Source organism: Chiloscyllium plagiosum, chromosome 6, assembly GCF_004010195.1.
Source record: "Chiloscyllium plagiosum isolate BGI_BamShark_2017 chromosome 6, ASM401019v2, whole genome shotgun sequence".
Lineage (NCBI taxonomy): Eukaryota > Metazoa > Chordata > Chondrichthyes > Orectolobiformes > Hemiscylliidae > Chiloscyllium > Chiloscyllium plagiosum.
In genome coordinates, this window is record NC_057715.1 from 107187945 (window position 1) to 107214267 (window position 26323).

The following is a 26323-nucleotide window of genomic DNA, read 5'->3' on the forward strand; positions in this document are numbered from 1 at the left end:
AATAAATAAATCCATAATCAATCAATCATTAATTGATAGTGCCAATAGAAATCTAGATGTTTGAGAGTACACAGTCATTTATGAAACATAATCCAGTGCACCCAGAAACACAATGGCCCAGATTTTTTTGTAAATTCAGGAAAATCAGACTTGGGAATATTTGCTCCTCTGAACTGCAAAGTTGATTCTTCTGTGTCTTTTCCCTGGATTGTTGTTTTTTTCATATAGGATTTGGTTCGTAGTGCAGTTGATGCTCTGATTTGGAGAGTGGGATGACTGTTAGTGCAGAGGTAAGCTGTTTAGAAGGCTTTTCCCTGAGTTTAATCATATCTGCCAGAGCTGATCAATATTATTAGCGGGTCTGCAAACGTCATCTGAGGGCTCCTGTGGTGCAGTGGTAGTGTCCACACCTCTGAGCCATGAGGCATGAGTTCAGGTCCCAGCTGACCCAAGGGCATGTAATAACATTTCCGATCAGGTTGATTAAAATTATCACTTACCAGAGGAAACAGATTTAAGACAAAAGAACCTGAGGAAGCATGAGGTAAACTTAGTGTCCATTCAGCCTCCATTATGCCACTTCCATAATCCTTTAGATAGCCCATGCTGGCTCAATGTATTCGCCATAGCCACTTACTCTGACCCTATAATGTACAGTTCTCACGAGCCATTCAATAACAATGAGAAATATTTTAAATCCAGGTGTAAAAATAAAGGAACAAAACTCTCATTCCTCACTGCATTTTTGATACTACTCACGGACGAAAACCTCCTTTAATCTTTTGAGTATGTGCTAGGCAACAACACCACCAAGTATTCCAACCCTATTTTCCAGCACTTACACAATGGTGGTTTATGTCATGGTTAAGTTACCTTCACAGGAAAGCCTTATCATGAATTACCCTATTAAAATGCATTGCTATTTAAACAGAATGTCTAACTGTAATATTTTACACTTAATCTTTCAGAGTATTGTACACATTTTGCAGCCTTCCCCATGTTGTTGAAGGAGGTACTTTTTCAAACCCACACCAGCACATAAAACCAGTGTATGAGAGTAAAGTAAATTTCCCAGTGATCCCCACAGTAGCATTCTCCACCTCAGAAGAAATTCCTCTGTGTTTTGTTCTTAAGGCTTTTCCAACCAACAAGGTGACACAAAAGTGGTATAGCATCAGGAAAGCAGAGAAAAATGTTTCTTTGCTGGAAAGGAACAGAATTCTGCAACTCACAACCTGATTCTGATCTGTAATGGAAGACAGTCCAGACCAATATATCAATAGATGTCTTTGAACATGAAGCTTGCTTTCAATGTCATTGCATTGGCTCCATTCCCAAACTGAAGAGGACTATTGACAATATTGTCATGAATGAGAAAGTAAATCCACAACCTCTGAATAGAATGTCCTTCATTTGACAGGCAGCATTTGCTATTGATATTTTATTGGCCAGCCTTACCGTGAGTACATATGCTGTTAGTTAAGAGACCATCAGGTGCACTAATTGTGTCAAGTTAGACAGCAATAATTAAATTGTTGACTTTCTTCCATTCCCATTGGGTCCTATTAGTCTCTGCAAATTGGTGTCCATGTTCATCAACATTCTACACTGAGTTTCAGTTTAGCATGCCTGGCCTAAGACAATTGTTAGAGTCAAAAAGACTACAGATGCTGGAATCCAAAATAGACAGGCAGGAGGCTGGAAGAACACAGCAAGCCAGGCAGCACCAGGAGGCTGGGAGAACACAGCAAGGCAGGCAGCATCAGGAGGCTGGGAGAACACAGCAAGGCAGGCAGCATCAGGAGGTGGAGAAGGGTTACTCCCAAAACATCGACTTCTCCACTTCCTGATGCTGTCTGGCTTGCTGTGTTATTCCAGCCTCCTGCCTGTCTAAGACAATTGTTACGCAGACGACAAGCAACATGAATTTGACTGGGACAACACTACCATTATAGGGCAAGCGAAACAAAGAACAGCCAGGGAATTCCTAGAAGCATGGCACTCATCCACAAACTCCATCAACAAACACATAGACCTGGACCCAATATACCGGCCACTACAGCGGACAGCTGAAACTGACAACCGGAAGCGGCAGGGACAGGCCACTATAAATGCCGGAGGAAACACCACAGAAGCGCTTCACAGGAGGCTCCCAAGCACTGAGGATGTCACCTAAACAGGGGACGAAACGTTTGCAACAAAAACATCCGGCTCGGCGAACAGAACCACAGCAACGAGCACCCGAGCTACAAATCTTCTCACAAACTTTGAACAATTGTTAAGCTAACCACAATGGTCCGCCATGAAAGTACTGTTTATGGCTATGATATATACTTATGAAAGAGAAACTGTGCAAAAATTCCCTGATGGGTAACATTTCAAACTTACAAAAATCAATGCTGAGGAATGAGTTTTCATTTTAGGCAATCTGTCATGATTTCAAGTGCCTTCAGTTAAAATACAGCAATCTTGCCAAAATGCTCTCTCTGTCTCTCTCTCTACTCCATTTGTAAAGGAGTCCTCACTACAGCATCTTTGTTCCATTTTCACATTTCTGCCCCAGTTAGCTGAACCTCTCAAGTGAGATCAGTTCCAAATTGTAATAGCATCATATTGTGGACCTTGACCATGGACTTGGATTTTCCTTTACATTCGACCCATATTAGTAAATAGAAGGGAGCTTGCTTCTTGCTTTTGTTTGACAGCAATGTTTAACCCAGAGCCACTCAGTGTGCCCCCTCTACATGCACTGATTCATTTTACTGCAGACAACCAATATACACCCTTAAAGTGAGAGCCTCTTGAAAGAATATTTAACAAAAGCAAAAAAAACTTTTCAGAGATTCGGTTCCAATACCTGCTCTATCATCATTTCTCTTAATGGCTTTCAACTCCAGACAACAATTTGATTTGTCTGTTGGATACATTTCTACTTTCTATATTTCTTCAATAAGGTAACATTTTACTCTACTACTCCTTAACTCCTTCTGTCTTCTTTCTTCCAAGTTCTGAAGTGCAATGTTGTAACAATGAAGTGTACTTTCAACTGGCGTTGATCCAATTGTGACAATTTCCAATTATTTCATTGAGCCTGAATTTCACCCTGGAACAAATTAGTGAAATTTAAGTATTTATATTATTTTGCTTATTTTCACTCTTTTTCCCTTTACATTTGAAGGTGGGCACAAGGTTAAGTTTCAGAATTAAATAATCCATTCTGTCATGTTAGTTGTCTGTTCTAGTGCCAGCCTGACCTCATTGTCCTTCACAGTTCGAATCAAGTTGAGTGGAATTCCAAGCAACAACACCACATCGTTCAATGACGAGCTTTACAATCTTCGAGACTTAAACACTGAGTTTTGTTCTAGATCATAACCATTGCAAGTATGGAGAAATAAGCATAGGACCTGCCCTTAGATAACTATCACATATTTTTCTCATGGATTTGCTATTAGTCACGATGCTGGACTGTCTTTTGTTTCTCCATTGGTTCTCTTTGACTTGTCAATATCATCTTTCTTGTTATTTATCTTTCCTGCCTTCATTCCATCACAGTCTATCCCTTTTATTCTTGTGTTATGCTTCAAATTTAATCATTTTTGTGTTTGAGCTTAAACGATTGTGGATATCTGTATAGTTTTTTTTTAAAGAGATCATTGGATGGAATTGACTTTTTAAAATTTTTTTTACAAGATGTTTCTTGGTAGTCATGTGCTTTGTGATAACTGCTTGTTTACTGGAGACTACCTGCTAGGTTTAATACTGTCAGATTCCAGTTTTTAAGCTTTGGATGTTGTTTGGGTGAATTTGGGGAGGAGCTTTGTGAAAGAAAGAAGCCCAGATCAGATCTCTTGTTTGTGAAAAAAAAATTCTTGTGAGTGCAGTTTGATGGAAATTGTCTGATTTATACATATTTCTAATATCATTTATTTTACATTTGGATGTTGAAGTTTTATTTACTAACACATGGGATTTTCGTGTGTCGGAAGTTGATATTCAACTTGCAAATATTTCTGTAGCCATGGTGATTTATTTTAAAATAGTTTGTGAGGGCTACTGTGATAGCCTCGTGATTTTTTTTTTGCTCTAGACTTCTACAACTTAGGGGAGAAAGTGAGGTCTGCAGATGCTGGAGATCAGAGCTGGAAATGTGTTGCTGGAAAAGCGCAGCAGGTCAGGCAGCATCCAGGGAACAGGAGAATTGACGTTTCGGGCATAAGCCCTTCTTCAGGAAGCCCTTCCTGAAGAAGGGCTTATGCCCGAAACGTCGATTCTCCTGTTCCCTAGATGCTGCCTGACCTGCTGCGCTTTTCCAGCAACACATTTCCACTTCTACAACTTAGCAAGGTAAACTATTGAAAGATTTCCCTGTAACAGACCTAAAGTACAATAGTTTATCTTGCTAAAGTACAACAGAAAGATTGGTGGCATGAACCTCAGTGTTGCCTCACAGCACCAGGGTCTCAGGTTCAATTCCAGCCTCTGGAAACTGTCTGTGTGGAGTTTGCATATTCTCCCCATGTCTGCGTGGGTTTCCTCCCACAGTCCAAAGATGTGCAATTCAGGTGATTTGGTTTTGCTAAATTGCCCATAGTGTTAATTGCATTATTCAGAGGGATATGGGTCTGGGTGGGTTACTTTTAGGAGGGTCAGTGTGGATCTGTTGGGCCAAAGGGCCTGTTTCCACACTGTAGGGAATCTAATCAAAAATGTTATTTCAGTTTCACTTTGTTTTGGGCAGTTCTGTAAGGTCCTTGCTTGGAGATGCACATTTAAAGCAGTACTCTGGGGAAGAGGAAAATATAGTGAAACTAGATCATCTTAGAATAAGGAATAAATGATAACCCCAGGTTGGATATATTGGAATAAAACCCTGAAAAGGACTTGAAGCTAAGTTTGTTTAAACTCAAATGTATGATAGCTCTAGAAGTAAGCAATCAGAGATTTCAGTCCAGGAGTCAAAGGCACAGTTACTTTAAACCTAGTTAAGGGTTAGAGAAAGGGTGTGAGAAAAATGTAGAGTTACTCTTGGGTACTATAGAAGTTTTCTCAGTGTGACAGCACACTGTTAAAACAAAAACACAACAGAATATTATCTATTAAGGCAGATTTCAATCTGGGATTGGATTTGTCTGATAAAAGCAACTGCTGGAATCACAACTCAGTATGATACCTGGAGTCCAAAATCAGCTACTTTGTGCAAGACATTGGTATGGCCACATTTGGAGTACAGTGTATGATTCTGATTGCCCTGCTATAGGAAGGATGTTATTGAACTGGAAAGAGTGCAGAAAATATTTACAAGGGTATTACCGGGACTGGTGGGACTGGTAAGGAGAGGTTAGATAGGCTGGGACTTTTCTAGCTGGAGCATAGGAGGCTGAGGGGTGACCTTATAGAGGTTTATAAAATCATGAGGGGCATAAATAAGGTGAATAGCTAAGGTCTCTTCCCTAGGGTTGGGAAGTTCACAGACTGACAATTATCTGAACTTCTCAAATCTTCTTTTCGCTTTCATGAACTAAGATTATTTGGACAAGAGTGTTTTTTAAAAATCTCTGCAGGAAGAAATCAATTTACTATCCCCGTTACACCAAGTTCAGTTGTATGTTGTATGCTTCATGGGCTATTCAGAGGGATAAATATTTATATTTTACTGTTCTAAACTGAGAATGTTGACCAGTTTTATATCTTCGTGTAATGGTTATTTTATAATAGATCAATAATTTTGTGTTCATTAAAGCAATCTGGTTGATGGACCTGTCTAATTAAAAGAAAGCATATGATTAGTTATGGTGGGAACCTGATAAAACAATTAAATTTATGCTGTACCACATGTAGTAGTGAGACCAGAGGAAGATAATACATTCGTTGCATTCCTTTCCTTTCAGCGGCTTAAAATCTGCTACATCTCGAACCCTTTCCCAGTTTCGAGGAAAGGTCAACAATCCAAAACTCTGTTTCTCTCCACAGGTGCTTCCTGAGCTGCTGAGTATTTCCAGTACTTTTTGGTTAAATCTTAGGTACCCACATCCCCAGCATTTTGTCTTGAACTAAAGTGAAAATGGAGCACAGAGGGTTAAAGACATGAAGCTTGTTCTGATTTAAAGCTCACAGCATAACTCCTGCCAGTAAATATGACAACAGCTGTCTTACATCGTGTAATACTGGGACAGAATACACAAGAGGGGTGCAAACTAGTCCCTACATCAGAACAGCTTTGTTCCTGTGGGTTTATACTGAATGTGAAGCACGTTTACAGCTTTGTAAGACACGAATGCCAACTGCCAATCTTCTTTTAAATTATAATCTGAAGTAATTTAATAGATGTCTCCTGCTCCTTACCATTTATTGAGGTCTAAGTAGAGAATTCAGATGCAGCCACTGACTGTCAGAAAAAGCACTGGCTTATGAGAATGAAATAGATGCTTTTCATCTGAAACTGCAAGTAATGTACCAAAGCTAGGTGATTATATAAGTAGTTCAGATAAACCGGCATGAAGTTGGGTTCACTTTATTTGGAGCGGATTATCAGGATTTTAAAGTGACGTCATTAACTTAGAATGGAATTGACTGTGATGATGGTGTAATGGTGACAAAGTAGTAATGTCATTCAGCCAGCAACCCAGAACCTCAAGCTAATGGCCTGAGAGTTCAAATCCTACCGTGACAGATGGCACAATTTGAATTCAATACAAATCTGGAATTAAAAACTCATCTCTCACCGACCATGTAACCATTGCTGATTGTTGTAAGAATCCAGCTGATTCACTAATGTGGGAATATAATCTACAAGCTTACTTAGTCTGCTTTACCTATGACTCCAGGCGCAAAGCAATGGTCGACTTAAGTTCCCTCTGGCAATGAGGGATGGGCAGTAAATGCTGACCTAGACAGCTAACCCAAATTCCACAAACAAATAAAAGAAAAGACAAATTGATAGGCTTATATCATAGGGGTCCCAAGATTACAGTCATCAACAACAGTTGACATTTATACAGAGTCTTAAGTACAGTGAATATAGTGCTTCACAGCAGCATTATCATAGGCGGTTTGACATCGAGCTACAACAGGATACAGGACAGATAAGTTTAAAGGTTAGACAAAGACATAGACTAGAAGAAAAGTCTTAATGGGGAAGAAAGAAATAGAGATGCAGACATATAGGGAGAGATTTCTAGAAATAAGCTAAAGACCAGTCCCTCGAGGGTGGAGAATTTAAAATCAGGTTTGTCTATGGAGCCAAGCGTGGAGAGAAGCAGGCATCTTACAGGGTTGTGGAATGAGAAAACTGTAGAGATTGGGAGGGATAATGCAATGGAGAGATTTGAAAATGAGGCTGAAAATTTTAATATTGAGATCAGGACCAGGATTTAATGTGGGTGACAGGGGCCTCACTCACTGTGAAGAACGTGGGAGTCCCATGTCATTCATCCTCATGAGTTTGGGGCAATTTCATTCCAATCAGTCACTTAACTGGGAGGTGTCGGACCTCCATTCTGACTGAGGCCACAGTTTTGTAGAAATCTAATACCTACTCTCTGCAACTGGATCCTCAGTTTCCTGACCCACAATCAGTGAAGATTGGGGACAATATTTCATCATCACTAACACTCAACACTGGAGCCCTCCAGGGGTGTGCACTCAGCCCTCTAATGTACTCACTGTATACCCATGACTTTGTCGCCAAATACCAGACTAATGCCATTTACAAGTTCACTGATGACACCACCATAGTTGGTCAAATCTCAGATGGCGACGAAACAGACTACAGATGGGAGGTGGAAGACCTGGAAGAACGGTGCATGGAGAACAACCTAGCTCTCAATGCTGGCAAAACCAAGGAACTTATTATTGACTTTCGGCAGGATGTTACTCATGCCCTCTACACATTAAAAGCACAGAGGGGGGATGAGTGAAGAGTGTCAAGCTCCTGGGAGTGGTCATCCACAACAAGCTTTCTTGGACTCTTCATGTGAACGCACTGGTTACAAAGGCCCAACAACATCTCTTCTTCCTTAGGCAGCTGAGGAAATTTGACATGACGGCGAATATCCTTGACGACTTTTATAGGCGCATCATTGAGAGCATTCTGTCTGGATGTATCACTACCTTGTATAGCAATTGTACCAATCAAAATTGGAGATGGTTACAGAGAGTGGTGAACCCAGCCCGGACAATCACAAAGGACAACCTCCCATCTATAGAATCCATCTCCAGTCCCACTGTCAAGGAAAGGTCGCCAGCATTCTCAAAGATCCATCCCACTTGGCAATGTTTTTCTACAACCTCTACCATTGGGGAGGAGGTACAGATACCTGAACACAAAACACTGGTTTCAAAACAGTTTCTACCCTACTGTTGTTAGAATACTGAATGGACTCTTAACACTTGCCTGTACCTGTGTTTTTGTTTTTTGCCGCTCTTTACCTATTATTTACTTAGCTATGCTACTTAACTGTGTGATCTGTCTGTATTGCTCATAAGACAAAGCTTTTCACTGTGCCTTAGTACACGAGACAATAAATTCAAATCTTGCCGCTGTGAGTTGCTGAGCCGTGACATCAGAGTCATCACCAGTATCAGCACAGCCATTTCTACAGTGCAGTCTAACAGGATGGTGACTGATGGACCCCACAGAGAACTGATGATAGATGGACGTGTGCTGTGGAGAAGAGGTTGCAGGCAAAGTAGGGAAGCGGGAGTTGGAAGCAAGGGCTGGGATGTGACTGATGCCTGGCAACCGAGTGATGGTTGTTCCTGCCAAGATCCAGTGGGGTTTTCCAGATGGCCTTCCTAGATAGTGAGACAATAGACAATAGACAATAGACAATAGGTGCAGGAGTAGGCCATTCAGCCCTTCAAGCCTGCACCGCCATTCAACATGATCATGGCTGATCATTCCTAATCAGTATCCTGTTCCTGCCTTATCTCCATAGCCCTTGATTCCACTATCTTTGAGAGCTCTATCCAACTCTTTCTTAAATGGTTGGATAGAGGCCCAATCCAGAGGCTGGGCCTCCACTGCCCTCTGGGACAGAGCATTCCACACAGCCACCACTCTCTGGGTGAAGAAGTTCCTCCTTTTTGTTCAGCTAACTACTATTTTTGTTTTGATTTTTAGTTATATTTTTCACGGTTTGTCCATTCGCCTGTTGTTCACACATTATTCATATTGCATGATTTTTAGTAGCATAGTGTTCCTCAGAATTACAGCTCCAAATTAAGGGAGAACTTCCTGTCATGATGGCTGATCGTCTGTCCTTCACTGATCCTCTACCCTATGTATCTAATACTGTGGCAATTATTTAGTCATCTCAGCCAGGGGTGTATCATCCCTGCTTCCAGTCTGTCTCACCCGACAGAGTTTTATGTATTTTTCTGAGATTTCCATTCATTTTCCGAAACCCAATGGAATACAGGCTCAGTCGACACAAACTCTGCTCCCAACACAAGCCAAATCTGTTGTGGTTCTGTTCGCCGAGTTGGAAGTTTTTGTTGCAAACGTTTCGTCCCCTGGCTAGGCGACATCATCAGTGCTTGGGAGCCTCCTGCAAAGCGCTTCTTTGATGTTTCCTCCGGTGTTTATAGTGGTCTGTCCCTGCCGCTTCCGGTTGTCAGTTTCAGCTGTCCGCTGTAGTGGTTGGTATATTGGGTCCAGGTCGATGTGTTTGTTGATGGAGTTTGTGGATGAATGCCATGCCTCTAGGAATTCCCTGGCTGTTCTCTGTCTGGCTTGCCCTATGGGACAACACTACTATCATAGGGCAATATCATAATGCCCGAAACGTCGATTCTCCTGTTCTCTAGATGCTGCCTGACCTGCTGCGCTTTTCCAGCAACACATTTCCATCTCTGATCTCCAACATCTGCAGACCTCACTTTCTTATTATAGGTCAAGCCAGACAGAGAACAGCCAGGGAATTCCTAGAGGCATGGCATTCATCCACAAACTCCATCAACAAACACATCGACCTGGACCCAATATACCAACCACTACAGCGGACAGCTGAAACTGACAACCGGAAGTGGCAGGGACAGACCACTATAAACACCTGAGGAAACATCAAAGAAGCGCTTTGCAGGAGGCTCCCAAGCACTGATGATGTCGCCTAGCCAGGGGACGAAATGTTTGCAACAAAAACTTCCAGCTCGGCGAACAGAACCACAGCAACGAGCACCCGAGCTACAAATCTTCGCATAAACTTTGATCTCCTAACATCCTCATCGCATTTCACCCTGCCACCCAGCTTTGTATCATCAGCAAATTTGCTAATGTTATTGCTGATACCATCTTCTATATCATTAACATATATTGTAAAAATCTGGGGTCCCAGCACGGATCCCTGAGGTACCCCACTGGTCACTGCCTGCCATTCCGAAATGGAGCCATTTATCACTACCCTTTGTTTCCTATCAGCCAACCAATTTTCAATCCAATCTAGTACTTTGCCTCCAATACCATGCGTCCTAATTTTACTCACTAACCTCCTGTGTGGGACTTTATCAAAAGCTTTCTGAAAGTCCAGGTACACTACATCCACTGGATCTCCCTCGTCCATCTTCAGAGTTACATCCTCAAAAAATTCAAGAAGATTAGTCAAGCATGATTTCCCCTTCATAAATCCATGCTGACTCTGTCCTATCCTGTTACTATTATCCAGATGTGCCGCAATTTCATCTGTGCCAGCCCACAAGTGGCAGCAGTATGAGACCCTCAGAGGCTTCAACTAGCTTCTGGACATGTAGGTCACATGGAAGCCTTCCCACTCGGAATTTATCAGGAGGAGGCAGGAAGGTGAAGGGCTCACTGTCCTGCATACTTCGATCCGATCTCCTGACCCTGAGCTCACCCGATGGGAAAGGGCATTACATTCCAGTGTTCAAAGAGGGGATAATTGTCCTCAAAAGTCAATGCAGTTAGATGATGTGTTACCAAGAAACCATGGTCAGTTCAAGTTAAAGTGCTAGGTAATTTGATGTGTTTCTGGAGAGTGAAAGGATTAAAATGAGAAGGGAAAGCTGAGTAGGTTAATCAACAGCTTTGGAGATATTGAGCTCTCTGCCATCTTCCTTTTTGTTTAAGTTCCTTTGTTATTATTTTGCAGGGCTGTGGAAATTCATTTCTCTGTTGCAATTGCTTCACTGTGGTATAAATATTCACAGTGAGATAGATCGGAATTGTTATTCTACAAGCACTTGCATTTCCCTTAAGCTCACAAATGACACTCTGATTATTTGCGCTGTGACTTGAATACACTAAGAGCTACGGGGTAACACTTGCAAAGCAACCACTAAGAGAGCAAACACCTCCTGAGTGGGACCAGCTTACACCTTATTAAAGAAGTAAGTAGCGCAGAGGCTGGGTGAAAATGATGGTAACATTTATCTTTCATGTAGTCGGTTTTGTCGCCCATTCTTGCTGTCAAGTCATTCTCTGTTCGGACATGAAAGACAGAATGCACGCAGCTCTGTGACAAAGACCGCATTGTTGTTGTGTGAGAGCAAGTGTAAAATATTGACTCATCTGTATTCACCAAACGTCTCCCAGTCTGCGTTACAGCTGCTCTGTTCGAGCTGTTACAGGTAACCAACACGCTGGTAGAAAACCTCCGCAGTCACATTAAGAATTCCCGTGCAGCAATTTTGTAAATGCCTTTACATGATTCTTACCATTTGCTCTTTCAAGCAAACTTGAGAAGATGTCCTCCCACTGGAAATAGTGACCGTAAGAAATCTTCATAAATGCATTTAGGAACATTGGAATGGGAGTCAGTCATTCAACCTGTGTTCTGCCATTGCATTAGAGCATTGCCAATCTATTCCTTAATTGCATTTGCTTGTTTCTGTAACCCTTTAGAAGCCTTGCCTAACAAAAATCCACCAATCTCAGTTTTCATATTTTCAATTGACCACCGTTGCCTCAACAGCTTTTCAGGGAAGAAAATTTAAGATTTCTATTAGTGCTGTATGTAAAGAAGGGATTTCCTGGTTCTAATCTTTTGCTAAGCCATGAAAAGCTAAGCATCACATTGGGAGAAAATGATTCCCTATGAAGACAGCTTAAAGTTTCAAGTGCATACCTGTTCAGTTATCCACGGAAGTATATTCCAAATTAACCCCTTCAGCGGGAAGCTGAAAGTACAAATGCATTATAATCATACCTGCTTTGCAAGTCGTTGAAGTTTAGCTCGCCAATATAATGGGTAGCTGAAGAAAGGGTGACAATTCGAGCATTATGGTCATGGCTCCCCGAATGCTTCAGGGTATCCAGAAGAAGATGGGTCAGCAAGAAGTGTCCAAGGTAGTTCACACCAAAGTGCTCTTCAAATCCATCCACAGTGTTTCTTTGAGGCACCAGCATCACTGCCGCTGAAATCAAAAGTGGAAACATTTTGAGTGACAAATAGGAGAAAGTGAGGTCTGCAGATGCTGGAGATCAAAGTTGAAACTTTATTGCTGGAACAGCACAGCAGGTCAGGCAGCATCCAGGGAACAGGAGATTCGACGTTTCGGGCACAGGCCCTTCTTCATTCCTGAAGAAGGGCCTGTGCCCGAAACGTCGAATCTCCTGTTCCCTGGATGCTGCCTGACCTTCTGTGCTGTTCCAGCAATAAAGTTTCAACTGAGTGACAAATAAACAATCAAAAGAATGTCATGTTTGGTCTATTCACGAAAACTGGGCTGTGGATTTGGGGTAGGGGTGGCAGGTGGGTGACAGAGGAGCTGGCCAGGTGGCTCAGACCACTGGACAAGTTCCATCATGGAGGTCATTTGTGCATGATGAGGTTCAGGACAATGTTCCCTCTAAGCTCCTAGAATCCGCTCGGAGGGTCCAAGCACAGAGCTCAGTGTGCTGACACCACTCGCAGCATTGATTCCAGCTCTGGAGGCTGCTGTTACACATGGACTTTGGAAGTTTGGACAGAGGAAATAACAAATAGCGGGAAAGCCAGTTGAGAGGAGATGAATTTCCCGAGAATATTAATTCCCTTATTGATTTGTTTTTTGTTCCTTCTCCCAGGGTAAGTGATATGGGAACAGGAAAAGGCCATTCACCCCCATCAAGCCTGCCATTCCATTAAATTAAGGCCAATCATTCATCTCAATGTCCCTTACTCACACTCTCCCTATATTCTCTGCTGTCATTGGTATCCACAAATCCATTGATTTCTGTCTTGAACATGCTCAATGTTTGAGCTCCACAATGATGTGGGGGAGAGAATTCTAAAGATTCACCATCTTCAGAATGAACAAATTCTACCTCATCTGCCTCATTCTGAGATTATAGGTCCTGGTTCTAGACTTAACAGCCAGGGAAACATCATATCTGCATGCAGCCTGTCATACCCTCTAAGTATTTTCTATGTTTCAATTAGATCATCTCTCATTTTTCAAAACTCTGGAGAATATGGTGACCTCAGCTTGTCAGGAATTGCATTTGTGCTTTTAGTGTCACTCTGCATCGCAAACTAGGGATCCAGTCAACTGAGCTAATCCTCTCTGGCCCTTTATGGCAAGTATATCCTTCCTTAGATAAGGACGCCAAATCTGGACATGATACTCCAGGTGCAGTCTCACCAAGGCTCTATCCAACTGCAGCAAAGACTTATTTGCTTCTGAACTCAAATTCCCTTGTGATGAAGACCAAGTTACTCCAGTATTTGCCTTCCTTATTGATCGTTGAACCTGCCACTAGCTTTTAGGTACTCATCAGGGTGGCATGGTGGCTCAGTGGTTAGCACTGCTGCCTCACAGTGCCAGGGACCAAGGTTCGATTCCAGCCTCGGGCGACTATCTGTGTGCAGTTTGCACATTCTCCCACTGTATGTGTGGGTTTCCTCCGAGTGCTCTGGTTTCCTCCCACAATCCAAAGATGTGCAGGTTAGGTGTTCAGGGATGTATAGGCTAGGTGCTTTAGTCAGGGGTAAATATAGGGTAGGGGAATGGGTCTGGGTTGGTTACTCTTCGGAGGGTTGGTGTGGACTTGTTGGGCTGAAGGACCTATTTCCACACTGTTGGGATTCTAATTCTAAATCATAGAGTCACAGAGATGTGCAGCATGGAAACAAAACCTTTGGTCCAACTTGTCCATGCTGACCAGATCTCCCAACCCAGTCCAGGCCCAGCACCTGGCCCATATCCCTCCAAACTCTTCCTATTCATATGTCCATCCAGATGCCTTTTACAAACCTCCAGCACTTCCTCTGGCAGCTCATTCCATACATGTACTACCCTCTCAGTGAAAAAGTTGCCTCTTAGATCTCTATTATATTTTTCCCCTCTCACCCTAAACCCATGCCCTCTAGTTCTGGACTTCCCCGTCCCAGGGGAAATACTTTGTCAACTTATCTTATCCATGCTCCTCATGACTTTATAAACTTCTATAAGGTCACCTCTCAGCCTCCAACACTCCAGGGAATACAGCCCCAGTCTATTCAACCTCTCCCTAACACTTTCTCACAGTATCCCTCTCAAATCCTCCAATCCCGGCAACATCCTTGTAAATCTTTTCTGAACCCTTTCAAGTTTCACCACATCCTTTCCACAGGAAGGAGACCAGATTTGTATCAATATTCCAGAAGTGGCCTCACCAATGTCCAACCCAGGTCACTTTGGACAAGAAAATTCCCAACCTCTGACCATTTAAGAAAAATTCTGTTATTCCTCTGGACCAAGGTGGACAACTTCATAGTTGTTCATTTTATATCCTACCTGCAGTGCACTAATTGTCTAAAACTACTTGAATATCTTCCTCAAAATTTACATTCTCAACTAGTTTTGTGCCATATGCAAACCTAGAAATATTGGATTTGATTCCTATATCTAGATCATTGTTATGGACCAGACCCACTCAAAATATATTAAGAAGGTAGCCTAGACCTTAAATTTTTCTTATTATAAAGGTAAATTTGAGGTGCTGTGTTCCAGATGCAATTCAGTTGGTCAAACTACTCGACGTTAAGCATAACACAATTTATTCAAACACTATAGTTAAAAGTACTACAAAAGAAAGAGGAACTTGGAATAACCTAACTCTACTGGAAAATTTAACAGAACAATAGATACAGTAACTATTACTAATTAACTGCTCCAATGTAGTAAGATCCCATGAACACACCCTTGGAAAATTCAGAACACAGATTGTTTCACATGTACCTCCCACAGTGGGCAGAAAACCCTCAGCTTATGGCTGCAATTGAAAGAGGGAAATAATGAGTTTGCACATTCTCCCCATGTCTATGTGGGTTTCCTCCCACAGTCCAAAAATGTGCAGGTTAGGTGAATTGGCCATGCTAATTTGCCCGTAGTGTTAGGTGAAGAGGTAAATATAGGGGAATTGGTCTAGGTGGGTTGCGCTTCGGCAGGTCGGTGTGGACTTGTTGGGCCAAAGGGCCTGTTTCCACAATGTAAGTAATCTAATCTAATAGCAACGGGAAGTGCTGAAAGCTAAACCTAAAATTCCTGATTCTATGGGTGGGAGCTTGACCACACCCATTCAGGCTGCTTCTATTGTTACAGCTTTCTAAAAAAAAATCCAAGGTTTTACAAGTTGTTTATCTTCTCATTGACTGCTCTCTGAAAGAAACCAGCACAAAACACACCTCTTAAAGCCATGGCATCGTCAGTTCTTTCTACAGACTGTGATTGGCTATGGCCCTAACACTTTCTTACAGTATCCCACTGGTAACAGCCTGACACACTGAGAATAATCCATTAAGTCCTGCTTCTTCTTTCCCTGCCATTAATCAATCCTCAATTTATGTCAGTGATATTAGAGCATCATAGATCACTGTTCCGTTATTAATAGGATAGCCAAGTAGACAAGTTGGCTCTCCTATTGTGAAATGAGGTGCTTATTTGATACTATTTCTTTCACACCACTGCCCAAAATTAACTTCATTTCCACTTTTTGATTCCAGCATATGGCAAACAATATTAAGATTCTGGTCAGGATTCGGAGATTGAGTACCAAAGGAGAACAAATCTCACTCATATCTCCAATTTGCAAGTATAGGCTCCAAGAATTAGAGTTCTTTCAAGGAAATCCACGGGGTTTTTATTCCAGAATAATATATATTAGGATGGGTCTAATTAAACATTATTGGTACTGGATAGGGATGATTGGGTTTGGGCTGTGACATTAGATGTGGAAATATTTGTTAATTCACAGATACTGTATAGCCTGGAACAAATTGCATGGACACGATAAGTGTAAAGTGATCACATTCAATTGAAATGGTGCTTGGAAGGTTGGATAGAATAGGAAGTTTCTATTCATGAAGTTGCTAGTTCCTTGTGGTTGTGATGTATCATCAATAGCCATGACTGTTGAGCTGGTTTGGTTTATGGATGGAGAGGGGAATTCCCTGAACTTTTCTAGGAAATGGATTCAGCATTTTGTTTAAATTTTTGTCTTTTCTAGGAGATGATATATTTCAGGAGTGGCTGAGTTGCAATCCACTCCTTTATTTAATGCTGTTGTAAATCCAAAACCTTTCTCAGAAACAAAATTTTAGACTTAGCTTTTCCACTAAGATGGGCCAACATGGACATCATTTACAAGCAGAAAGACTTTCACTCAAGTGGTAATCCAGAACCCCAGGCTGATATTCTGAGGATGTGGGCTGGAATCCCACCATGGCAGATTCTACAATTTGAATCCAATAAATATCTAGAAAGGAAATTGAAAAAAAAAGAAAAAAAATGGTGTAATCTTAACTGTGTGACCCACTGTTGACTGTCGTGAATTGGATTTTTGTGGATTATAGTGAAGCCATCTGATTTTACAACATCCAGGGAAGGAAACCTTCTGTTATTCCCTGGTCTGGTCTGCATGTGACTCCAGAACTAATGTGGCAGACTCTTAACTGCCCTCTAGGCAATTAGGGATGGGTAAAAAAATACTAGCAGGGCAAGTGATGCCCAGATCCCGTGAATGAATTCTCAAAAAGCCTTCCGCTAACTGCTTTCTCCAGAAGAGCAAAGTCCATATCTATTACACACTCGCCTGACCTCCTCCCCAACCCCACTCCCAGAACTCCGCAACCACCCCCTTCCCAAAATGAAAGTATGCAGGACGGACAGCCCTCTTAAAGGACCAGGTCTGCTGAGTTGTCAGGTTTATCGGTTCGATCATCCCACAAAATATAGCTATCAGGGTCTGGTTCCTGATGCATTGCGTGTACATGTTGAAGATTACTTGATTGCTGTAATGTGGTTTTGGATATCCAGGGAACGTGAGGATGTTACAGAAATGTCAGTGTTTCTATCTTTGCTTTCTAATCAAAGACTGTCCAACTCAAAACTGGTCAGGTGATTATCTGAAGTCAATACTGCTGCCAACTAAATTGAAATAAACAAAGAATTATCGATCCATCTCGTGGAAGATAGAATTGATCAGACAAAGAAGCATTGTCTCAGCCAATGTTGTGCAGGACTGGCAAACAGACAGTAGTGGTGACAACCAAGTCCTTACATAAACCGAGAATTCCCCAGGCAATTCTCAACCAACTGCATGGGAGTCAACTGAAGGGTGACATAGTCTTCATTCTCTCTCTCTCTCTCTCTCTCTCTCTCTCTCTGCACAGCATAAAATCTACCTGACACTGTAGAAAATTGTCCGGGTATATGCAGGAGAAATCCAGACAAACCAATTGCTATCCTGTCAGTCTACTCTCAATCATTAGCATAATCTGTCATAATTGACAACATTGCTGCTTTTAATCACTGTATCCTCAGTTGCCAAAGCTCTGGAATTGCTTCCCTAAACCAGCCCTTTACTAATTCTTCATCCTCTTTAACACATAACTTAAAATCTATCACTTTAACCAAGCTTTTGGCCATTCCCCCCTCTAATATCACCTTCTGTGGCTCAGCTTTATGTCTACCCAGTGAAAGATCTTAGGACATTTTGTCATGTTAAAAGTGCTATTTAAATACATGTTTTTTGTGATAGCAATGTTCTGAGTCATTCAGCTCTTCTGAGGAAATCTAATGGAATTCAATGCTCTGGGGATGACAAAATTACATTTTACTGTATCTCCAGATCACTTAGCAAATGTAATATAGTTTTAAAGTAACTGATTAATTTCCTACTGCTAACAGAAATTTTAGGTCAAGAGAGAAAAAAACAGAAATGCACAACAGGGAGAGAGTAATAAAGTTAATATTTCAGGTCAATGACCTTTTATTAGACTGGAAAATGTTAGATATCTAATAGGTTTGAGTCCTGTTCAGTGTTGTGGCTGTGTCTACTGGTAACATCTGAGATGCTTTGGACAGGTTCCTTCTGATTAATATCAGTCTCAGATACCAAGCGGAGAGGGATACCCAGACAATGACTTTGGCAGCAGAGAGGCTCGGTCTGGATAAACAGAATGGATTTATTAAGAAGTACTTAACAGCTAGTTACATTACATCTGGGTTATGTGAGAGTCTCTCGTGAGATTCAAGCTTGACTTAACAATATGTCTACATTACTGTTTAACTTTGTCGGATTTAGCAATGAACAACAGGTTAGTTCCCTCTAGGAACAGTCTTTTATATCCTAATACAACAAGTTGAACCACTTCAGAACATTATCATTGCCCTAAATTAAAGCTATAGTTAATGATTCTGTTGTTCCAATAATCGTTTGGCAACACAAAACTTGATTATTGTTCGAAAAAGATACGTTTTTGATGTTTTTGGTCATATGCTCACCAGGTCAATTTGTAAAAAAAAAATCACAAAGTAAAGAGAAAATAACATTCAAACTGTATGACAGGAGAGTGTTGGCACCTTTTGTAGAATTCCTGCATTGAGGAAGCCCATCAAATTGATACCAACCCTGCAAAAAGTGTCTCACACAGACACAGCCCCCACCCTATCCCTGTATTTTTGCAAGGTTTGTGAAGGTTTGTAGCTCAGGTTGAGGTTTAGGGTGTAGGTTTGCTCGCTGAGCTGTAGGTTTGATATCCAGACATTTCATTACCTGGCTAGGTAACATCATCAGTGGCGACCTCCAAGTGAAGCGAAGCTGTTGTCTCCTGCTTTCTATTTATATGTTTGTCCTGGATGGGGTTCCTGGGACCCCAGGACAAACATATAAATAGAAAGCAGGAGACAACAGCTTCGCTTCACTTGGAGGTCACCACAGATGATGTTACCTAGCCAGGTAATGAAACGTCTGGATATCAAACCTACAGCTCAGCGAGCAAACCTACACCCTATCCCTGAATCCTCATATTCCCCATGGCTAATCCACCCTAACCTGCACATCTTTACACTGTGGAAGGAAACGGAAGCATCCAGAAGAAACCCACACGGACAAGGGGAGAATATGCAAACTCCATGTAAACTGTCACCCGAGGGTGGAATCAAATTTGGATTCTTGGGGCTGTGAGGCAGCAGTGCTAACTACTGAGCCACCTTTGGTTGGAAACTTTCGCAAAATTTGTGTTTTTCAGCACTCTCAGATTCCACTGCTGTCATTATTGCATTTGTCATTTAATCTTAAATATTTTCCACCTTGTTTTAAATATTACCTTTTGAACTTTCCACTACTCCCTTTCATTCTCACTTTGATCTTGCTTAGAACAGATTCTATCTCCAACTTCTTCTGCACCTGATGTCACACGAAACATTGACTTGATTTCTCCCTCCACAGTTACTTCTCTCCCATTCGGGATATCGAGCGCTTACATTTCTATTTTAGATTTCCACAAGTGGTGGAGGCTGGTACAATTGCAACATTTCAAAGGTATTTGGATGGGTATATGAATAGGAAGGGTTTGGAAGGATAGGGGCCAGGTCCTGGCAGGTGGGACTAGATTGGGTTGGGATATATGGTCGGCATGGACGGGTTGGACCAAAGGGCCTGCTTCCATGCTATACATCTCTATGACAACCCCACATAATAAGCCTTATCCTCAGAATATCTTCTGTTCCATGTGATAAGGTATTTGCTTCGCAAAGCCCTAGTGGACTCCATTACTTAAGGGCCAAGGTCCATTAACTAAAGAAAAACTATAAATGGTGAAAAAAAGGGAAGATACAATAAATAAGAAAGTAGAGCTGAGATGATGATAACCCTAAGAACCAGATTCTCTGAGAAGAGGATGACCTAATCACCACAGGGTAAATAATTTTCAATTTTATTAATTATGCTCTACTTAATGTGTTGGTGACATTTTTAACATGTCTCTCTCATTAAGGGTATCCTTCATGAGCTCAGCATGGTTTTCACACTTTTTAATATTTATTTTCAGGATGTGGGCTGCTGCAGGCAAGGTAAGCATCAACTGTCCATCCCTTATTACCTTTGAAAAGGTAGTGGTGAACTGGCTTCATGAACTGCTGCAGTCCAGATGGACTGAATAGCCCCATGATATCTTATACGGGTTCATGGAACTGAGCAGCTTGCTAGGCATTTTGATAGGGCAATTAGGACTAAAGTACATTGCAGTGCTCCTGGGGTTGTATGCAGGCCAGACTGGGTGAGGGTGGCAGATTCTACCCCAATACATTGCCCGTCTTTCCCCAGGGGAGGACATTAGCGAACCAGATGTGGCTTTTACAACAAAACTGCTAGGTTTTACCATCACTGTTATCAAGGCCAGCATTTTTTCTCTTCCAGATTTATTAAATTGATGGAGTTAAAATTAATTTGTAATCATGTCCACAGATCATTAGGTCGGGCCTCCAGATAATTCATTCAGCAATATTACCACTTCACAAAAACAACGAGTTTCTTCTACAACCCCAGCTGCATATAAAACACTTCTGTTTGGTAGAGTTTCCATCTTCCCAGCTCTATTTTGATTGATATTGCCCAAACTCCATGTATAGTGAAATCAGGAAGAAGAGGGTTCAGAAGAAGACTGATGTTACATTGCCCAGTGGCAAGAGAGCCGCATGCTGCATAATCTGTGTTTGTAGCCTTTGTGTGCTACACTGGGGTTTGCAACCAGGAAAGCTTCCTGATCTTTTTCTAGGTGTTACTTCAGTGAAAGGGGGAAGTTTGACAGCTAAGCTAATGGACTTGTTATATATTGGTTTGCCTTTAAGATGTAAAAGCAATCAATTAAATCTGCATCATTGCGTCATCTCTTCTGGCCTTGTGGCATTTATGCTCCCTGTGCAGTGCTAAATCAATGCAGAAAATGGGCTTGAATAATGTCTAAATTAGTAAGTTAGCAAGATGTGATGTGTGCACGTATCCACCTGTGACAGGAATTCAGAATGTATCCATCTTGATCAATCCCATTCTATGATACGTCTGCAGTGCAGATGTAAGTATGAGTCACTTTAATATGGAAAATGTAAACAAAGCTAGCATTGACCATGTAAACCAGTGTTTGTTATTGGAAAAATTCATCTGGGTCATTCCTGTCCTTTAGGGAAGGAAATCAGTGATCCTTACGTGGTTTACATGTGACTGCCGACCCACAACACTGACTGATTCTTCACTGCCCGAGGCACTATGGGGCGAACAACAAACACAAGCACTTTTTACCAGGAAGTCCATGTATGTGTACAGGATGAGGTGAACACTGTCAACAAAATGTCCCAGCCCCACTGTCAAATAACCTGGCAGAGCTGAGCTGTGTACAAAAGTAATCACCCTCGAGATACTGGACAGAGAGTGATGCTGGCATAACTGCAGGCGGAGGAGAAGACCAACTGAGTAGAGAAACCAAACAAGGGGTTGATTCATGGGGGCTATATTCAGGAAATTTTGCTGGTAATGCAGAGAAGCAAAGGCTCAAAAAGTCATCATTCAAGACTGAAGAAACCATTATTTGTTTTTATAGTCAATCAATACACTTTGGAACAGAATCAGCAGCTGGGATTCATAGAGCAGAGAATATAGAATAGTACAGCACAGGAATAGGTTCTTCGGCTAACCATGTCTATGCCGACCATGATGCCATTCTAAACTACCTCTGCCTGCACATGGTCTATATCCTTCTATTCCCTGCCTGCTCATGTGTCTGTCCAAATGCCTCCTAAACTTTGCCAAAGTGTCTGCTTCTACCACATCCCTTGGTGGATGAAGGTAAAGCAGTTGATGTGGTGTATGTGGACTTCTGTAAGATGCTTGATAATGTTCTACATGGAAAACTATTGCATAAATTACAGAGTTTCGGGATTGAAGGTTATTTAGTGGTTTGGATCAGAAATTGGCTAGCTGAAAGAAGACAGAATGTGGTGGTTGATGGGAAAAGATCATTCTGGAATTCAATTACCAGTGGTGTGCTGCAAAGATCTGCTTTGGGGCCACTGCTGTTTGTCAGTTTTATAAATGATTTGGACGTAAAAGGATGGATTAGTAAATTTGCAGATGACACTAAGGTAGGCAGGGTTGTGGATAGTGGTGAAGGATATTGTGGGTTACAGAGGGACATAGATAAGATGCAGAGCTGGGCTGAAAAGTGACAAATGGAGTTTAATATGGAAAAGTGTGAGGTCACTCACTTTGGAAGAAGTAACAGGAATGCAGAATACTGGGCTAATTATAAAATTCATTGCAATGTAGCAGCACAATGAGATCTCGTGTCCTAGTGCATGAATCCCTGAAAGTTGCCACCCAGATTGATAGGGTTGGGAGAAAGTGAGGACTGCAGATGGTAGAGATTAGGGTTGATGAAGGATGAAGGACTTATGCCCGAAATGTTGATTCTCTTGCTCCTCGGATGCTGCCTGACCTGCTGTGCTTTTCCAACATCACACTCTCGAAGCTGATAGGGTTGTTAAGAAGGCATATGGTGTGTTGGTGTTTATTGGTAGGGGGATTGAGTTTCAGAGCCACAAGGTCATGCTTCAGCTATACAAAACACTGATAAGGCCACACCTGGAGTATTGCCTACAGTTCTGGTCACCGCATTTTAGGAAGGATATGGAAGCTTTGGAAATGGTTCAGAGGAGATTTACTAAGATGTTGCCTGGTATGGAAGGAAGATCTTACGAGGAAAGGCTGAGGGAACTGAGGCTGTTTTCATTAGAGAGTAAAAAAAGGTGAGAGGTGACTTAATTGAGCCGTATAAGATAATCAGAGGATTAGATGGACAGTGAGAGCCTTTTTCCTCGGATGATGAAGGCTAACACGAGGGGGCATAGCTTTAAATTGAGGGTGATAAATTCAGGACAGATATTAGGGGTAGTTTCTTCACTCAGAGAGTAGTAGAAATGTGGAATGCCCTGCCTGCAACAGTAGTAGACTCGCCCAGATTAAAGGCATTTAAATGGGCATTGGACATAGATATGGATAATAATGGAACGGTGTAGGTTAGATGGGCATCAGATTATTTACACAGGTCAGCATAACATTGAAGGCTGAAGGGTCTGTACTGCGCTGTAAAGTTGCATGTGCTATAAATTTCTCCAGTCATTGCGCACATCTCCGATGTCTGTGTGTGGTAGCAGCTGGAGAAACCTGAAATAACTGTGTCAGCATGGCATTGGCAAACATGGACCCTCAGAGCGGCTGCTGGACTACGCCTGATGAAGGGCTTTTGCCCGAAACGTCAATTCTCCTGCTCCTCGGATACTGCATAACCTGCTGTGCTTTTGCAGCACCACACTCTCAACTCTAATCTCCAGCATCTGCAGTCCTCACTTTCACCTGTCAGACTATGCAGCTGAGACAGAACATGACTGAATCGAGTGAATATGAAATCAGCACAGTACCCAAAAATTGGCAGATTATTTTGTTGATTATTTCACTTGGGGAAATTCAGCTGTTGCTCCGTTTCTCATCCTCCTTTCAGTATGATGGATGTTATCAGCTTGGCAAAGATGGTCATCAAAATTGGGTCGAACCCAACTTCAGTGCTTGTCTCCACATGAGCGGCCAGCTGCCCTGTATTCCCAAGAGATATGTTGTCATGCAATGCAGGAGTTTCTAGTTATGATCTTTTTTTGGGGGTGTCCTTGTACTACATTTACTGATCACCTTGATATTGTTTGATCTGTGACAGTACTTCAAAGAATCCCTATGGTGTGGAAGCAGGTCATTCAGCCCATTGAGTCCACAGCATCCCACCCAGACCCACCCCCCAACTCTACAGCCCTACATTTCCCATGGCTAATCCACCTAGCCTACATATTCCTGGACACAATGGACAATTTTACCATGGCCAATCCACCCTAACCTACACATCGTTGGACTGTGGGAGGAAACCAGACCATCCGAGGAAAACCCACACAGAAATGGTGAGAGACTGGAATCAAACCTGTATCCTTGGCGCTATGAAGCAGCAGTATTAACCACTGAGCCACCATGCCACCATATTGACCTTGGGGATCAGATTAGATTAGATTAGATTACAGTGTGGAAACAGGCCCTTTCGCCCAACAAGTCCACACCGATCCTGCAATCATCAATGCAGGAGATGTAGTTGAATGTCCTGGAGGGCACTCTCCATGTTCTTGAGTCCAGTATGGAGGGCTTAGTGATTTTGGTCCTGCAATCAAATTCTCATGACGGACCTTGGGTGTCTTCAGTGGGAACACTTCTGAGCTTTGAATTGCCACCGAAGGAAGACTCAGGTTCATTGACCCAAAGCAAGGTGGTATGGAGGATGGCCTGGATGTGTCGAATGTAGTTTTCTAAATGAGCTACCATATTTCCTCCATCTCAGAAATTCTTAATACACTGTAAAGTGCTTTGGGAAGCCCTAAGTACATAAAAGGCACTATCAAGGCACAAGACTTGCTGGGCCTTTAAGTAGGTTATAGTAGAAACAGGGGAGCAGTTTGCATTTGTCACATAAAGCCTACAATAGGCTGGTTTGGTAATTTATAGCATGAATAATCTGACAGCAATGCTGAAAACTGCCTCAGTGTTAGAAGTGTCAAATTAAAGGGAAGTGGGACTTTAATCAATCAGATTTTAGAGCTGGTTAACCCGATTAAGAAATTGAAGACAAGCGCACTATAATTTGAAATTGTGATGGGGTAATAAAGACAAGTTGACTCTGCGTTTAATAAACAGTGCTACAAAATCATTAGTAATACGGCTTAATATCTCATTGTAAATTCAATTAATAACATTTTCTGCACATACTGACAGTAACAAACATTTTACTCCAGGGACTGCAAATACAGCAAACATTGTTAGGGCCTGGTGTGGTGATCGATTGACTGGCAGCTGAGTCACAGAATGAGGATGGTTATTGAAGTTACGTTTTGTCATCTCTCACAATGATCAAATGTTAGCAAGCAGCCGTTCAAAGGTCACCCACTTTGTCATCACCAGAATGCCAGTGTCTGTACCAGGCTGTGTCCAATGAATGTACTCAAATGATGGCAGATTGTTGGACTGGAATAAGCAAGGTGACTTTTTACTGTGCAATTCTGGGCTCCCTCCTTATGTGTGTTGTGAAACTTGAAAGGATTCAGAAAAGATTTACAAGGATGTTACGGGGGTTGGAGGGTTGGAACTATAGGGAGAGGCTGAATAGGCTGGGGCTGTTTCCCTGGAGCATAGAAGGCTGAGGGGTGACCTTAACAGAGGTTTATAAAATCATGAGGGACATGGATAGGATAAGTGGACAAGGTCTTTTCCCTTGGGTGTGGGAGTCGAGAAGTAGAGGGCAAAGGTTTAAGGTGAGAGGGGAAAAATTGAAAAGGGCAACCTTTTCATGCAGAGTGTGGTGTGTGTATGGAATGTGCTGCCAGAGGAAGTGGTAGAGGCAGGTACAATTACAACATTTAAAAGGCATCTGGATGGGGATATGAATAGGAAGGGTTTAGAGGGCCAATGGGCCAAGTGCTGGAAAATGCGGCTAGATTGGGTTAGGATATCTTGTCAGCATGGACGAGTTGAACTGAAGAGTCTGTTTCCATACTGTACATCTCTGTGACTCTATGACATTAAGTGTTTGCAGTAGAACAGAATTTGAAGCTATGAAGCAAGCATCAAAAACCGTTATGTCTATTTCTAGTTTATGTAATATTAGTATATGGCTGATTATTTTTTCAAAGACGCTGTTTCTAAAAGAGGTAGGTTGAGCAATGGTGATGGGAGATTGCAGGGAAGGTCATGTTGAAATTCCAATTGTTCTTTAATAACAATGTTCATTTGGTAGGTCAGTGGCCAGTGCAAGCAACATGGTGTGACAAATACCAGACAACTCATTCAATAATTGATGCCTGTCTTCAATGTTTTGCAAAGCATACTGACCCATATAAAGTGAATCCAGTGTGGCTCCTTGGTAATGCTATTTTCTGTGAATTTCTTTTTGTGAATGGCTGTTTGAAACATAATCTTCTGTATCGCACTTTGACAACCATGGGAGAAGATACATCAACACGAATGGAATAAGGCTAGTCATGT

At 41.9% G+C, this 26323-nt stretch overlaps 1 protein-coding gene across 6 annotated transcripts in view; it reads right to left on the minus strand.

Moving 5' to 3' along the window:
* Positions 1–26323, minus strand: part of dhrsx (dehydrogenase/reductase (SDR family) X-linked) — a 293939-nt gene that overhangs the window by 49014 nt on the left and 218602 nt on the right. For all 6 annotated transcript variants that reach the window (XM_043692380.1, XM_043692383.1, XM_043692379.1 and 3 more), the window contains one exon: positions 12165–12372. In XM_043692380.1, coding sequence (XP_043548315.1) covers positions 12165–12372 — 208 coding nt within the window. The remainder of the gene's footprint in view (positions 1–12164; positions 12373–26323) is intronic.